Source organism: Pezoporus occidentalis, unplaced genomic scaffold, assembly GCF_034315485.1.
Source record: "Pezoporus occidentalis ecotype Australia unplaced genomic scaffold, CSIRO_AGI_Poc_V1 ctg204, whole genome shotgun sequence".
In the NCBI taxonomy this organism is placed as follows: domain Eukaryota; kingdom Metazoa; phylum Chordata; class Aves; order Psittaciformes; family Psittacidae; genus Pezoporus; species Pezoporus occidentalis.
In genome coordinates, this window is record NW_026913900.1 from 1,286,043 (window position 1) to 1,300,987 (window position 14,945).

At 39.1% G+C, this 14,945-nt stretch overlaps 1 protein-coding gene across 1 annotated transcript in view; it reads right to left on the reverse strand.

Moving 5' to 3' along the window:
- The window catches only part of NRG3 (neuregulin 3), a 162,895-nt gene that overhangs the window by 11,326 nt on the left and 136,624 nt on the right, over positions 1–14,945 (reverse strand). The window contains exon 6 of the mRNA XM_062618865.1: positions 8,089–8,216. Coding sequence (XP_062474849.1) covers positions 8,089–8,216 — 128 coding nt within the window. The remainder of the gene's footprint in view (positions 1–8,088; positions 8,217–14,945) is intronic.

Genomic DNA, 14,945 nt, shown 5'->3' on the forward strand with positions numbered 1-14,945 from the left:
ATGTTATACCTGAGAACATAAGCATCACTCAACAAATAATAAATCACTCAACAAACAATAATAATAAAACTCTATCAGAAAGTCCTTTTGTCAGACTTCTTACAGGAACAAGATGACCACAGTGAATGCATCTCTATTAAAACCTGTTACAGATGTCTCCACAAGGGGAGAAAGTTAACATAACGTTTGGGACTTCAGCAAAACTGTATGTGATTAAAAGAATACTAAGGTTGTAAGGAGATTATTATGACAAAAAGAAAGCTGTGGCATATGAAAACTGAACTTCATAGTTTTAACCCTTTTTTATCCATAGCATCCTGTATCCAAAACACCACTCTTTTCCACGTCTTTGTAAAGTAATCATGTACACTCTCAAGACATGATTACTGTCTAGGAAAATGTCTCATCTACAATGGCACAATGACCTGTGCTTCCATGCTTGTGTTTATGAACCATTACAGCTGGTCAGGTTCTCAGCTCAGGTAAGGGGGTTGGACTGTATCCTGCAGTTTGCAAGACTCTCTTCTCCCTTCACATAAATAGAAGCTTTCTAGCAGCCAGCCTACACCTACATATATCCTCTTGATTTCTGAAATGGGAGCACTGTTGCTCCTTTATTTATTCTGGTATTCAGGAATGGAATGTGCCAGAGCTGACTGGGGACTTTGCAACTCTACATAAACCTTTCAACACTACCTGTATCATCCGGTCACCATCCGAGTTCCACCAGATAGATACATACTATAGGAAAAGGGAAGAGAGTGTTCAAAGGTACTTCAGTGGCACTGAGTTTAATCACCTGCCATAACTTCATCATATACTCCCTGTATTGATCAACCTCCATCCTAAAACTAAAATAATATACAGAAAGTTGTTCTATATTGAAAACTTTGAGGCTTCCATTCAGTTTAAAATTATTTATGATGAGTATACATCTATTTGACATATGTGCTGCCATTTTAAATAGGTTTTCATTTTAAATAGGTCTTTTACTTCTCATTGTGCTTCCTCTGATATATTTATAACCACCAGTCATATAGTCTTTTCAGTTTTCTGAAGACTGAGACAGATTCTCTAACATTTTCTTATGGAACACAGATTATTCATTCCTCATATTGCAATTTAAGTTCATAGTAATCAGGAGGTCATTTTAACCAGGTGAGATAATAGTGCTGTATTCTCATGCTATATTCAAATTAAGTGACAACAGTGTCTTATGAAGTGGTTTTAATGTTTCTGACTTTCTGATGAAAATGTCTTGATTAATAATTCCTCTCATCCCATTTATCTTTTGCTCAGCTGCATCACTTTGATTATTCTTTTGATGAACTAGTACATACTGAAACTTCTTCTTCCTCATTCATTGCTTAGATTTTATTACCAGTTCCAAAATGCCTGACCATCTCTGTTATGGAATCCATCTCTGTTATCAGCTCTGCTCCCAAGCCGAAAGTCAAAACGCAGCACTGCACCAGCTACCAAGGAGAAAAATGACTGCTACTGCTGAACCCAGGACACTGAGTAACTTTGAAGAATGGCATAACAATGATGTTTTGGTTTGGCCAAGGACTTTGTGAGCCTCATACTCTGCCAGGGAGGAGGGGAAGCCGGGAGGAAGCAGAGACAGGACACCTGTCCCAAGCTAGCCAAAGAGGTATTCCATACCACAGCACGTCATGCCCAGGATGTAACTGGGGTTAGCTGGAAGGGCTGGGAGACTGCGGGGTTGGAGGAGGTATGGGTCGGTGCTTGGTCGGGCCTGGGGGGTGAGTTATTGGTCGGCTGGTGGCGAGGTGTTGTATTCTCTTCCCTTGTTATTTCCTTTATCATTATTATTATTGGTGGTAGCACAGCAGTGATTTGTGTTATACCTTAGTTACTAAACTGTTCTTATCTCAACCCGTGGGAGCTGCATTCTTTTCGAGTCTCCTCTCTGTCCCTCCGGGAGCAGGGGGAGGGCAAGAAGGGGGGGGAAGTGAGTGAACGAGTTGCCTGCCTGGTTTTAAACCACGACAGTTCTTTTTGGCGCCCAACGTGGGGCACGAAGGGTTGAGATAACAACAGATCTGACCGGATTAATAGTCACTTGTCACAATGCTGATTTATTGGCTCTCAAAGTTGTTCCTCTTGATCGCACAGTTTCAGAATGTAGTACATTACTTAGAGCCGGTATTTGCTGTGTTAGTGTTTATCAAGTGTGGGGCTTGGGCTAAGGTTCTTGTCTCACTGTGCTTTATGGCAATGGCTTGTAATACGGGCGGGCTCCAGCAGCAGGGCGGGACGGACGTGGCCGTGCACTTGTACCTGGCCGTCCGGCTGCTCTTCACCGTCCTGGCCCTCGCCCTACTCTCCATCTTCGTGAGGCTGCGGGGAGCCGAGGGGGAGCGGCTCCGGGAGCCGGCGCCTGCTGAAGCGGCTCAGGAGAGCGGCGCCGGGGAGCAAGCGGCGGCGGGAGCGGGGCCGGAGGCCGCGAGGGGACGGCTGCCGGTGGAGGAGGTCGGGGCGGTCGAGGAGAGGAAGGAGGCGGCTGCAGAACAGCGGGAGAAGGCGGCGGAGGAGCCGAGCCCCGCGGAGGAGCCCAGCCCTGAAACGGCCGAGAGCATCCCCCGGAAGCCGCCCGCCGAGCCCCAGGAGGATGCAGGAGACCAAGCAGCATTTCCCAGCAAGGCAGAGGAGGAAGATCTAGACTCAGAAAGAGAGAAGCTGGTGGTGGGAGAGCCGGCAAGCACAGCAGCTACACCAGCCCCAGTGACAAGTACAGCAGCATCGTTTGAGAGTTCTGAAGGTTTTGAATGGCCTTTGGGTACCCTTGGGACCTGCCTGCTGATTGTGATGGGGATCAGCATGTTGGCACACATACAGACTGTGTTCTACCCACAACAATTTTGTCTGATCTTAAAAGTTAAGCAGAGTCAGGTTTGGGTCTTGTCTGGGGTTAGACAACAATATAGGGGGACCAAGAGGTTTTCCCCAAGGCTGGACAGTCATGAGTGGCAGGTTGTGTGGGACAGTATGGGCGAGTATCTAGTCCACTGGGCCCCTCCAGTGCTTTGGAAGCATCGAAGATGGAAGGCAGCTGTGTGGAGTCCCCAGCAACAAGCTGCAGAAACTGCTGAAGGGGACAGTGAATTATTTTGAGCCTGGTGGGCCCATGGCACTTCAGGCCATCAGAGCAGAGATGCAACATAGAGATGGACTCATGATCAAGGGGTGGACTTAGCAATGGACACTACTGCCCAGGTTATTCATGAGTGTGAACACTGCACACAGTCTCTCCTGCTCTGGAAGACTGTTACAAGAGATGGAGCCTGACATCATGGACCAGATGGACTCAGCAGCTTTATAGGGACTGGTCCATGCACTTAGATAAGAGTGATGGTATATTGAAAATGTGGGATCTGAGCATGACGTGAATGGTATGGAATAAGGGGTGGATAATGTCCTGGGTTCAGCAGTAGCAGTCATTTTTCTCCTCCTTGGTAGCTGGTGCAGTGCAGTGTTTTGATTTTCGGCCTGGGAACAGAGCTGATAACAAGAATGTTTTGGTTTGGCCAAGGACTTTGTGAGCCTCATGCTCTGCCAGGGAGGAGGGGAAGCCGGGAGGAAGCAGAGACAGGACACCTGACCCAAACTGACCTAAGAGGTATTCCATACCACAGCACGTCATGCCCAGGATGTAACTGGGAGTTAGCTGGAAGGGCTGGGAGACTGCAGGGTTGGAGAAGGTATGGGTCGCTGCTTGGTCGGACCTAGGGGTGAGTTATCGGTTGGCTGGTGGTGAGGTGTTTTATTCTCTTCCCTTGTTATTTCCTTTATCATTATTATAATTGGTGGTAGCAGCAGTGATTTGTGTTATAACTTAGTTACTAAACTGTTCTTATCTCAACCCATGGGATTTGCAGTCTTTTTGACTCTCCTCTCCGTCCCTCCGGGAGCAGGGGGAGGGCAAGAATGGGGGGGAAGTGAGTGAACGAGTTGCCTGGGTTTAAACCACGACACTCAGTTACTCAATTCATTCTTTTTATCTAGATCCTTATCTGTACTGACTCTATCTTTTAAACTAATTTTTGCACCAAAGTTGTGCACAAAAGCGTTAAACAAAATTTGTCCCCAAAGTTGACTAATTCTTTTGGAGTTCCCTTAGTGCTCCTCTGGAGCACTAGATGTCTTCAGGCATTCTGGCCCGAAGCACTTACCTCCTCAATGTAATTCCTTACTCTCTCCCTTTTAACCACCTCTGTGTATCTGGCAGTATAGCTCTTTTGTCTCTCCCTACTTTCACCCTCTCTAAAAACTTTAGATGTGTGACAACAAACAAACTGAGGCTGTGTAGAGATCTCACCTACAACAAATACAAAAAAAATTCTCAGTGTAGTGTCGCAAAAACTGCTGCTGATAAACTTCATGACGATTTTTAGCCTTTTTTATATCTACACAAATAATCTGCTCCCCCCCCGCCCAAGGATTTGTCCAAAATCCTTGACTAGTCTAGTTCAATGTAATAATAGGTCTTCAGTTCCTTCAATAAATTTTTCCTTTCCTAAATATTTGACATCTTCTATTCCATCTTCACATGGCACAGCTCCTTTTTTGACAGATTTTGCTACCAGACTTGAAATTTCATGAGGCAGTTCTCCTTCCAGACATCTTTGATCAAGATCTACTAGATCATCTTGACTTGAGAGCTTTGATATCTGCATTTTACTTCCACTTTGACTATAGTAACGTCTATTTTCATACATTTGATTCTATTCCCATTCTCATAATCAAATCCTCAAATCCTTCCCATCTTCATCCTCAAATAATCACCCAAGCTGAAAAATTAATTCATTCAGGATTGCCCTAACTGCTTCATATATTACCTCTGCCCCACCATCAGCATTGCTTCTTCCTGTTGAATACTCCTCCTTTATACAGCAAGAACAATTGATTGCTTTCAGTATTACCAGTAATTCTTAACTCTCAACGATTTCTGGAAATGTTCACTTCAAGCATGATTTCCTTCGCTCTGTGATATAGTTTATTTCTTTCCCTACATCCCATTCCTTTTAGACATTCTTTTTCTTAAATTTCTACAGAAAACTATGTTCTTGCCCTGGGAAAATACAGATTCCTTACGTTTTCTCCCTTTCAGGCTTCCTCTGCCTTTACACTCTTAGTTGCTTTAGTTCATCAGTACTTCTTCTTTGAAATTTAATAGCCTTATTTAAAGAATAATTTAAATTTACTCTTTTAATTTAAACTGAATCAATTATATTGGGAACCTAAAAACTAAAATACTTACTAAATAATAATAATAAATCATTTTACCATGGTTTTCATGGTATTAACAGTACATTAAAAATTTAAACATAAGTAATTTTAAATTTTAGAGTAAGTTTATCCTATTTTGTCATTTCTGTAAGACAATACAACTGCTCTAGGCTGAAAGCCTCTGCATTTGGCTTTTATCATGGTATTCACTGAAATTAATCCCTAGAAAATCAATTATGACTGAATCAATGAATGAAAATCAGGATGACTAATTGCCAAGAAAACTGCTATTCAATGGGATCACAACTCAGCCCCATAATTATCAAAACTCTAATTTGTTCCTATCTGTAAGAAATTACAACAGCATGGCTTTTCTTCTTACTAAAATCAACAGATAAACTCAGATGAATTTTTGAGACACTGTATACTTTACAAGAAGTTTACTGGTTAAACAAATTTGTTACTTTCCAGTTGACAGTACTAAGAATTGTTCTACTTATGCAAGCAGATGATGTAAAATTCTACAGTAATAACAACACAAAATACAAGTGAAATATTTTAGGAGTAACATTCAGTAGAGATTTAAATTTTCAATTCTATCTCTGCCATAATTCGTTGCATGCAGCTGAGACTAGTAGAGACAGAAAACTGCTATTATCTAGTAATCTGAGTGAAATAACTAGGTGATCTTTGTCAGTCAAATTTCAGCAATCCCAAATGATTCCCCACCTAGATAGTCTTACGGCCAGGCCAAAATTGTATTGGTTTTAAGAACTGGAAACATACAGCTGCTGATTTTATGAAATGATCACCCATCATTAGTGCCCTTGAAAACATTAGCAGAGAAAACAGATCTGGAAAATGAAAGAAAATATTTCCATAGAAATCAGAAATAAACCAGTAATATAGTTTCACAGCATAAAAATGAGAAACTGCAGAGCTGCTGCAGTTTTTAGGCTCACATCAGATCTGGAATGAAATGAAGGGATGTTTAGAACAAAATGTATCCCACTAAAAAAATAAGTTTCCTCATTTGGCCACATTTAACCATTTGGCCACACTGAACACTATTTAGAAACTGAATTAGGAAGCCATCACATGGTGCATAAATTAAAGATAACCTTATAAAGTGTTCGATATTCAAGTCTGTTGCATGTATTACAAAGCAAGGGCCTTGTATAATAAATCGGAAGTTACAAAACTGCAAAATAATTCTTTATAAATTAAGTCAGTCATTCCAAAACTTAAAACAGTTCTGAGGCAAAGACTCTTAAGATAGTCTGAAGCTTGACATCTGCAAGTAGAGATGACTGTTGGGTGACTTTTTTTGTGTGTGTGTTTTTTTCATTTTGTTGTAATTTGTTTGCTTTGTTTTAGTTTGTTTTGATTTTTTTTTTTTTTTTTTTTAAATGAGCAATCTGGGATTCTACCTGTGTGGCTTATTCTTTAATTTCACTATGGAAAACTGGGAGTCTGGAGAGTCATTCCTCTTTTATTATTATTATAGCCTTTATTTTAAGTGATGCAATGTTTATAAACAGAAGAAATATTTTCAGTCTTTATTTCCACATTTTTAAGATTAAGTAATGTCATGGTAAAGCACCTAAAATATTTCAAACTTAGATACTGCAACCATGTTATTAAAGCTAAGGGAATGTTACCATGTTTTTTTCTGAACTTCACCTTTTGGCAAAACTGAGATAAATTTTTCCCCAATCCTCCATGGAAAGAATTCTAGGTAGCAGTTCCACAGTTCATCTATGTTCGGTAAAATTATGATGCATATTTTGAAAATCTTTGTGCCATAGAGAATAAGCTCTAAGAAATGGATCTGACATAACATTCGGCATTATTTTTTCATGCTAAATTAAAGGCTTAAGGAAGGTAAAAGTAGATAGAATCCAAATGTCCCTTCCTGGCTTATATGCTGCACTTTGGTAGGTTAAGCAAATAATTTATTCAAAAGAAAAGGAACATGTAGCTGACTGGGAGACTGCAATGAAAATGCACAAAATACTATAGAAGCTAGTTCGTAACTTCATGCAATCTCAGACTTTTGTTTCAGTAATTTAAAAAATTATCCTTTAATAAATGTCTTCTCCTCCAGACTACACAGCTAAAATATTCTGAACTGATTTTTCTCAGCCTTTTTTCTCTCTCTGTGTGCAAAGATCAAACATTATTATCACAGCCATTTCAAAACATTATTGCTTATACCAGACATGAGTTTGTTTTCTAGTATCATAATGAAGCATCTGCATTCTTTTTCATCCAAAAAGGCTACTAGGAGAATTCTAATCCAAATGCCATTCAGTGATGGGTGATGTTCCTCTTTCTTTCCTCTTGGAAACAATCATCCAAACCTTATGGAAGATTAGTTTTCAAGGGCCACCATGTGTTTATAAATAAGTCAGTATTCATTTCAAGTATTATTTGTTTAAAGTTAACAGTGAGAAAAGCTGTAAATTTGCAACTACACCTTTCTGATGCAAATGACACATTAACTTCATGAACATTGATAAAGAAAGTTTTGATTTTAATGATTTCTCAAACTACAGTTGTTTCATTGACTGGTCTCTGTCTACAGCTTGGATGGTGTATTTAAATGCTTCCTCTAGGACTTTTACAAATCACAGATAAAGTTGTTGAGCACTGTTATTGCCTTTTATGTCTGCAGCTAAGAAAATGCTTGGACATCTGCTTAATGAGTCAGCTGAGGCTCTGTTGGTACCATACCATTCAGCATCCCCCCTATTCACAGCACACACATATCACCAGTTCAATGACATCCCTTGGCAGCCTGCGAAATCTGCCATCAGACAGACAATTGCTTACCTATGTTGCTTGATGGGCTGGGTTCCTCTGTCAGGAGACAAGGCCTCTGGGAAAGACTGAGGGCCTGAAAAACTAGACTCCATAACTTTGTGAAGAATAGGCCCAGGATGCCTATCTGTTTTTGAATACTGTAGCATAGAGAATAAAATTAATTAATACACAAAAGGCAAAGTATGTTATTGATGCTATTCAGTCAGAATTCCTATTGGAGCAGGGTAAGAAGTGCTCTAATGCATTTTTAAATTAAAATTAAGCATTGCAAGTAATACATTCATTCACTATTGTTTACATAGCAGAAAGCGCCAGTAGTCATCTCCATTACTTTCTCCACATCAAAATGCTGATATCTGTATTAGTAGCAAAATTACTGACTGATTTGCCCACAACGATAGAGAACCCGGATCCCCCTGACTAAAAGCCTGTTTTTGTGGCTGTCCATGCAGAGAGATCACAAAACACATCTCAGAGGACAGTCAGCACTTCCTTCGATCATTTGGTGATTTCATCAGCATGCATAACTGAAACAGCATTTGTACCATCAGATAAGTAATAAAAATACTTGAATCCTATCCATGGAGCCAGATATCCTTTCTGAACAGGTCTGAAAACTTTTGACTCCTGAGTATCTATGCTAGTGAGAACAGTGTAAACATAACTTTTCTTGTGACAGTTGTAGGTGTAGAGCAGTCTTTGGGCACATAGTGAGACACAAAGGTCTGTAAAGCCAACACCAGACATGAACAAGAATAGATTTTCTTCTTCTTGCTTTGTGATTCAACTGGAAATTCAGCAAAAAATTGTCTCTGATCCTGAACGGATTCAGAAAATCAAAGCACAAAAAAGCTGTGTTTTGGCATAGGATAATAATCAGTCTTGCTTTTGGTTACTGGGAAATATCTCAGAGATATGAGCGGTTACCCACATTTCCACCCAGGTATTTAATTTTTTATGTTGCATTACAATGACCTGCACTAAAACTAATTGGTCTATTTTTCTGTAATCCATTCTTTCTGTATTTAGTTTGTAATTTTAGTACTAGATACCTAGATACCCATGTTATCTTTACAATAAATTGGTCTTGTGGAAGCTATTACATAATTAAGTATTTTAGAAAGAAAATACAAATCCTAATAATAATACAAGTCACATTGGCAAAAAAATGCCATGTTATAATACAACAGCATAAACATTTATGCAGAAGATAGAAAGATTTCTTTCAACGTACAGCTTTTTTTTTTTTCCACAATTATTTTGTTGCCTAACAAAAGAGCAGTAACTCCTTAAAAATATCAAATTATTTTCCGATTCTCACTTATTCTTAGCTACATTTCCCCAGACTTCAGCAAATCCAAAAGGGAAGTCATACAAGATAATTGTCTTAGAAAAAAAGGTGACATGCAATTTTATTTTGTCTACTGAGGCTTCTTATGACTGATTTCTGTAGCTTAAATAACAATTTTTTCTCTAATGCTCCTATCCCTCTTTCTGTTGTGTGAAATACCCACATAAACAGGGCTGCTTATGTGTTTCTGAAGGCAAAGCTAATGAGAGTGACAATATGCAAAATGCTGCGGCGTGCATGACATAAACCCAACTGAAACAATACAGAACATATTCCACTCTTCTTTAAGTTATAATGACCTTAGTGTAAATGTTGTAGATAAAATACAGAAAATTCAGACAGAAGTATGATTTTTTAGGTACTCATGTCTTTGAAGGTTTTAAATTTTAATAGTTATCCTGCCAGCCGCAGAAATGAAACTGTCTTTAATTTCTAACCTGAGTAAATCAATTTGAGCTATGTTAAGAATGGGTTGTTAGTCGCCAGAAAGCTTCTGTCCTTTTTCATGTTTGTTCATGATACCAAATTGAAGGTCTGAATGGCTTATAAAACCATGAGTATGATGTGAATCATGAAGGCTAATTAGAGATAAGTTGAGCCATTTGCTATGGGTAAGACAGGTGTAGACAGGAGCAATGTTATACAGGGTCTTTCCTCACCCCAGCTGAGGAAAACCAGGACCTCCAGAAGCTGCCTTGATGATGACTAGCAATTTATATTGAAGGTCCAACACCCAGCACCACCCAGGCACAGCCTGCAAAGGATATTTTTTTCCCCTAACTAAACATTTCTTTTATGCCATTTTCAAATACACCAGTTAACAATTACCATAACAGCCAAAACATTAATTACAATGAAAATACGAATCACAATTTAAATTGAGGGTGTGAATACACAGAGAATTTGAACAATGCAACTGAACTTACTTGGATGTATCACATTATTCATACATTTTAATAGGTTTAAAAACATCTCGGTTTATTCTCCATTAGCTTAACTGTAAGTGCCACATCCCTTCTCTGAGATAATCTTTGGAGAAAAATATCCTCAGATCTCTGTGAGGAGTTTACAGCAGTACCAGTTGGTGTCCCCAGAAGAATGGTATACAATACTGGGATTACTCCCCAACTGTATCCCAGCAGAGCCCATCATGGTGCTTCCACAGTTCTCACCTGGGCAGAGCTTTTGGGAAGCCTCTGACTGTTCTGAGCTATTCAGTACTCAGCCATGATGGAGAATAAGCTGTGAAATGCTTTCAATGGACTGTTCCAGTAGGTTGAAAGCACCACTGAAAGCTTATACATACTATTTGGGGATTTTTATGGTTTTATTGTCTTCTTGTTTAATTATTTGTGCTTGTTTGAGCAAGTACTGAGAAACGCTCCTGCATATGGCTCAATAAAGAATAATGACAGCATTAAAATAAAATATTTTGCAAATTTTCAAATTTTCATGGTTTCATGGAGAAAATCATCTCCAACTTCCATACAATTACTCAACACTGACAATAAAATTCCACCCCTGCTAGTTAAAGCTAAGTATATCTGTGAAGGCAGCCTGGGCCAGGAGACTAGAAATCAGCCTCTGCCATTGAGCTACTGTATGACTGTGAGCATGTAATTCCCCCGCTCCATGCTCTGTATTCTTTACTCTAAAATGTAGGCTCCATAGATAACATATGCTGGTCAAGTGCTACAGAATAGCTTGACACTGCTGTCCTGTTTTCCTGTTTTTATGCAAAACAAAACACCCATCCCTTTCACAGGCTTTTCTTAGGCCTTTGTCCTCAATGATTTTCCCAAAATAGAAATAATAAAAATTGAAGAAACACACATGGCATTGGAAGACAGGTGATGTGGGGATCCCATTTCAAAAATGACTGACGAGGCAAAGGGGTCAGCTTTAAATTACATTCAGAGAGGGTGTCTCAAGGAGGTAAAGAGCCAGTGATTTTTCTGGATTGGCTGACGTTGCACATAAGCCCATCAGGTGGTATATTTAACATCCTTACAGGTGTTACCATATGTGTTATATGTTTTGTTGCCAACATTAGCTGTAGCCAGAGGCCAGTAAATTCAAGTTTGTCTATTCTGGCAGTTCTTTCTAAGTAGTCATGCAATATAGAAGTAAGAAATATACTCTTGATCTTAGCTGATAAATCACATTGTAACGCAGGCAAAACCACACAGTGATCTTTTAAAAGGTTCAAGTGTAGCTGTTGCTCAACAGATATTAATTGTAATTCTATCACAGTGACTAAAAGTATTTATTTCTACTATCAACAAAAGACAAGACACAGAAAGAGCTACTGACTGCAAGCTATTAGAAAAAAGTGTAGTGAAAAGTCAAACCGTATACTACAGCATGAAAAGCATATTAACCACCTCAGAGGGAAAGTGATGGGGAATTAATAGATCCACTTAGTACTATGGGAGAAGGTGTTAAAATCCACGAAGATAAAAAAAACATAAACAGCCATGACAACTCTCAGAACCACTACAGGAATGTCAAAGCTTCAGATGCCTGGTGTTTTATTTTGTGGCTTGTTTTTTTTTTCTAATTTTTTGTTCAATTTTTGGTTTTGCTTTTTTTTTGTTGTTGCATGACATGTTTGTCAAGTTATGAGTATTTAAAGAAATAATCTAGTAAAGGTGGATTAAGGAGCTAGTACCCAGGTGCATGACTAGAATTCATGAAGACGAACTACAGAAAAAAAGAAGGACAGCCACAACACCTCCTCTTGCCCCTGGCATAGTATATGAGAGGGCACAGAGCACTTGCTTTTCTAAGAGAGGCAGATGAGAATGTCAATTTACTTCCTTTTGCCTATGAGGACATCAAACCTTTTGCTGCTGTCTCATGGAGCACACTAATTAAATATCATTTGATGAGAATATAATTTCTTTGGGGCAGAGTACATGTTACTAGGAAGCTCTAAGTTTCATGCATTAGGTGAAATAAATATGAATACCTCATAGATCCTGCATTAAGAACTGTCACATCTATCTCTTTCTGACTTAAGAATTGTAACAACATTCTCAGTGCATTAGTATTCAAATCCAAGATGCTAGAAAACCTAGCAAAAAGTATATTGCTGCCTCAGTATTTGGGAAAATCAGTGGACTTAAAAGAGATTCAAGAGAAATACTAGGAGCTGCGTTCAAACAGTTATTTATGAATGTTGCTTTCAGTATACAGTATTTTTAACATGATTTGCATCCTTAAGAAAATAATGCAATCAACTCTGAGAGAAACAGACTCAGCAGAGGTGAACACAATTACCAACTGTGCTCAGGAGGAATTCAGAGAGAATACATCTGCCCTGGCCAAATCTAACTCGTTATTTTTACTTTTCAGAATCACAGTTGAGCAGAGGAAAGAAGTGGAGGAGATGTAACGCATGTGAGTGTGGGAAGAAAAAGCGTATGATACTTCAAAATACTGTCAATGCAAAAAAAAAACAGAAAAAAAATCTTTATTCCCTGCAATATCACAAATGACAGGGAGGCATCCATGTTTTAACTTAAATGCCTAACTCTCCTTGCATTCTTCCTCAACCTCAGGGCCTGCCAAGATGGGTGCTGGGATGTGGCCATTGTCACTTGTGTTTACCCTGCTGATCAGAGGGCAAAAACCTCAGAGTGAGTGACTGATTTCTCAAATGAAGACAATTCTAAACAGCCTACATTCAGAGCTTTTAACCTGTGTTATGTTTCTCATAATGATGCTAATGTAAAAAAGCTTTAATTGGCGCAGAGGTGGGATATCGTAGGTCTGAAGTCCTTTTCCTTCTGCAGTAATACAAGCAGCTGCAACTATAATGAGTTCAGCTAGAATAAAATACAAACTTTCGTTCATTTTAATACTTGTTTCAAGAATGAAAGGTGTGGTTTCATGTTCGTAAAACTTTGATACATTCACTTGGCTTCTCTCACTTTAAAGTGGAGAAAAAGTGGAGAAAAGTCAAGCTCTTTACAGCTACAAACCGCTTGAAACACTACCTGCTATACCATGGGTCTTGGGAAATATTAGAACCTCTTTCTAAAGCAACTCAGCATTGGGAAAGATCCATGCAGACTTTACTAAATATAGCAACCTCTAGGTCAAAATGTGATGGCTCCTTCAGAACAGACATTACTAGAATAATATGCAATTATTCTCAGGTTTACACCAATGTATTCTTCTAGAACAAAAAGCAGGGTGAGAAACCTGAAAGCATCACCATTCAAAATAGGCAGGAGAAAGATATGGGAGAATCGTTTAAGGAAAGAGAGAAAGGTGACATAACATATAAGCGAGACGGTTTCCCCATGTAAGAAGAGCACAAGAAACAGCTACCAAGATTACATAAGCCAAAATGCTATACTGGAAGACTAGTTTCCAGAAAACAGCCACCTTAATTTATTCAAGTTTATTTACTGGCTCCTGGAAATAAAGAGAACTAAGATTTTTCCCCAGATCCACGTGGTAGGAGCTGCAGATGGGAACTGAAGAGAGATCACACCCCAGCAGTGACTGGCAGAAAGGCAGCAGCACAGCCACAGGAGGAAGCAGTGGGAGCATTCTTCTCCCCATGGCAATACTTGGTCCCTTTCCTGCCCAGCAGATAACGCCTAGGGCAGATCTCTGGTCTCTGGCGGGAGCCGCTCAGCCATTCCTATAAAATGCCATTTCAAAGTTCTTTTCTGCTGCCTTGCCATCCCCCCTGCCCTTTTTCTCCATTCCAATCTGCCAATTTTTCTAAATATTTCATGAACTTCTTACATGCATTCCTGCACTAAAATCTTGCTAACAATAGAAACCATTACTACCTTGCACAGTTACACTACATCCTGCACAAGGTCATTCTGTTTGTCTTCCTTATTATCTTTGCTCCCAAAGGGAAAATGCATTAATGGCAAGAAGAAAACAGCTGCCTGCAAGCAGCCACAAGAACAAGAAAACAGTGTATTAGTTACCAGCACTGAAAATGCCAGTCTGAACAGCATAAAAAACAGAAAAGCAAATTTGGATTAAAATAATAAATAATAATAATGGCTTTCAATCTCTAATATCTGGAATCTATAAACTGCTACTTCAGCCATTATGACTATTGTCATAGCAAAAGAAAAAGACTTAAATAAAGCTTGTTGATGTGTTTGTCAGCTGCTCAGAAGACATCAAATAGTTCATAGTGATGATGGGTTGACAAAATATTGCACTGAAATACAGTCAGAAAAAGGCAAAGAACATATTCTTAGTGCTAACCAAGACATACTTCATATGTTAGAACAAAAGGATTACAGAAGCTCTTTACAACTTTACCTTTTGTTGCTGTCATTACAACACTCCCCAAATATTTTTTTTTTGTAGGGGCTAGAAAGGGCTGTCTGACTGAATGAACTGAAAGTAAAACAAAGAATTGCACAAGGTTCCCTAACTTGTGATTATGTCAGTTTAGTGAAGCTATCTACCTTCTTGAAATAGTGTATTTTTCCTCAAACACAGAGCATATCATAACTACAATGGTAGTCAG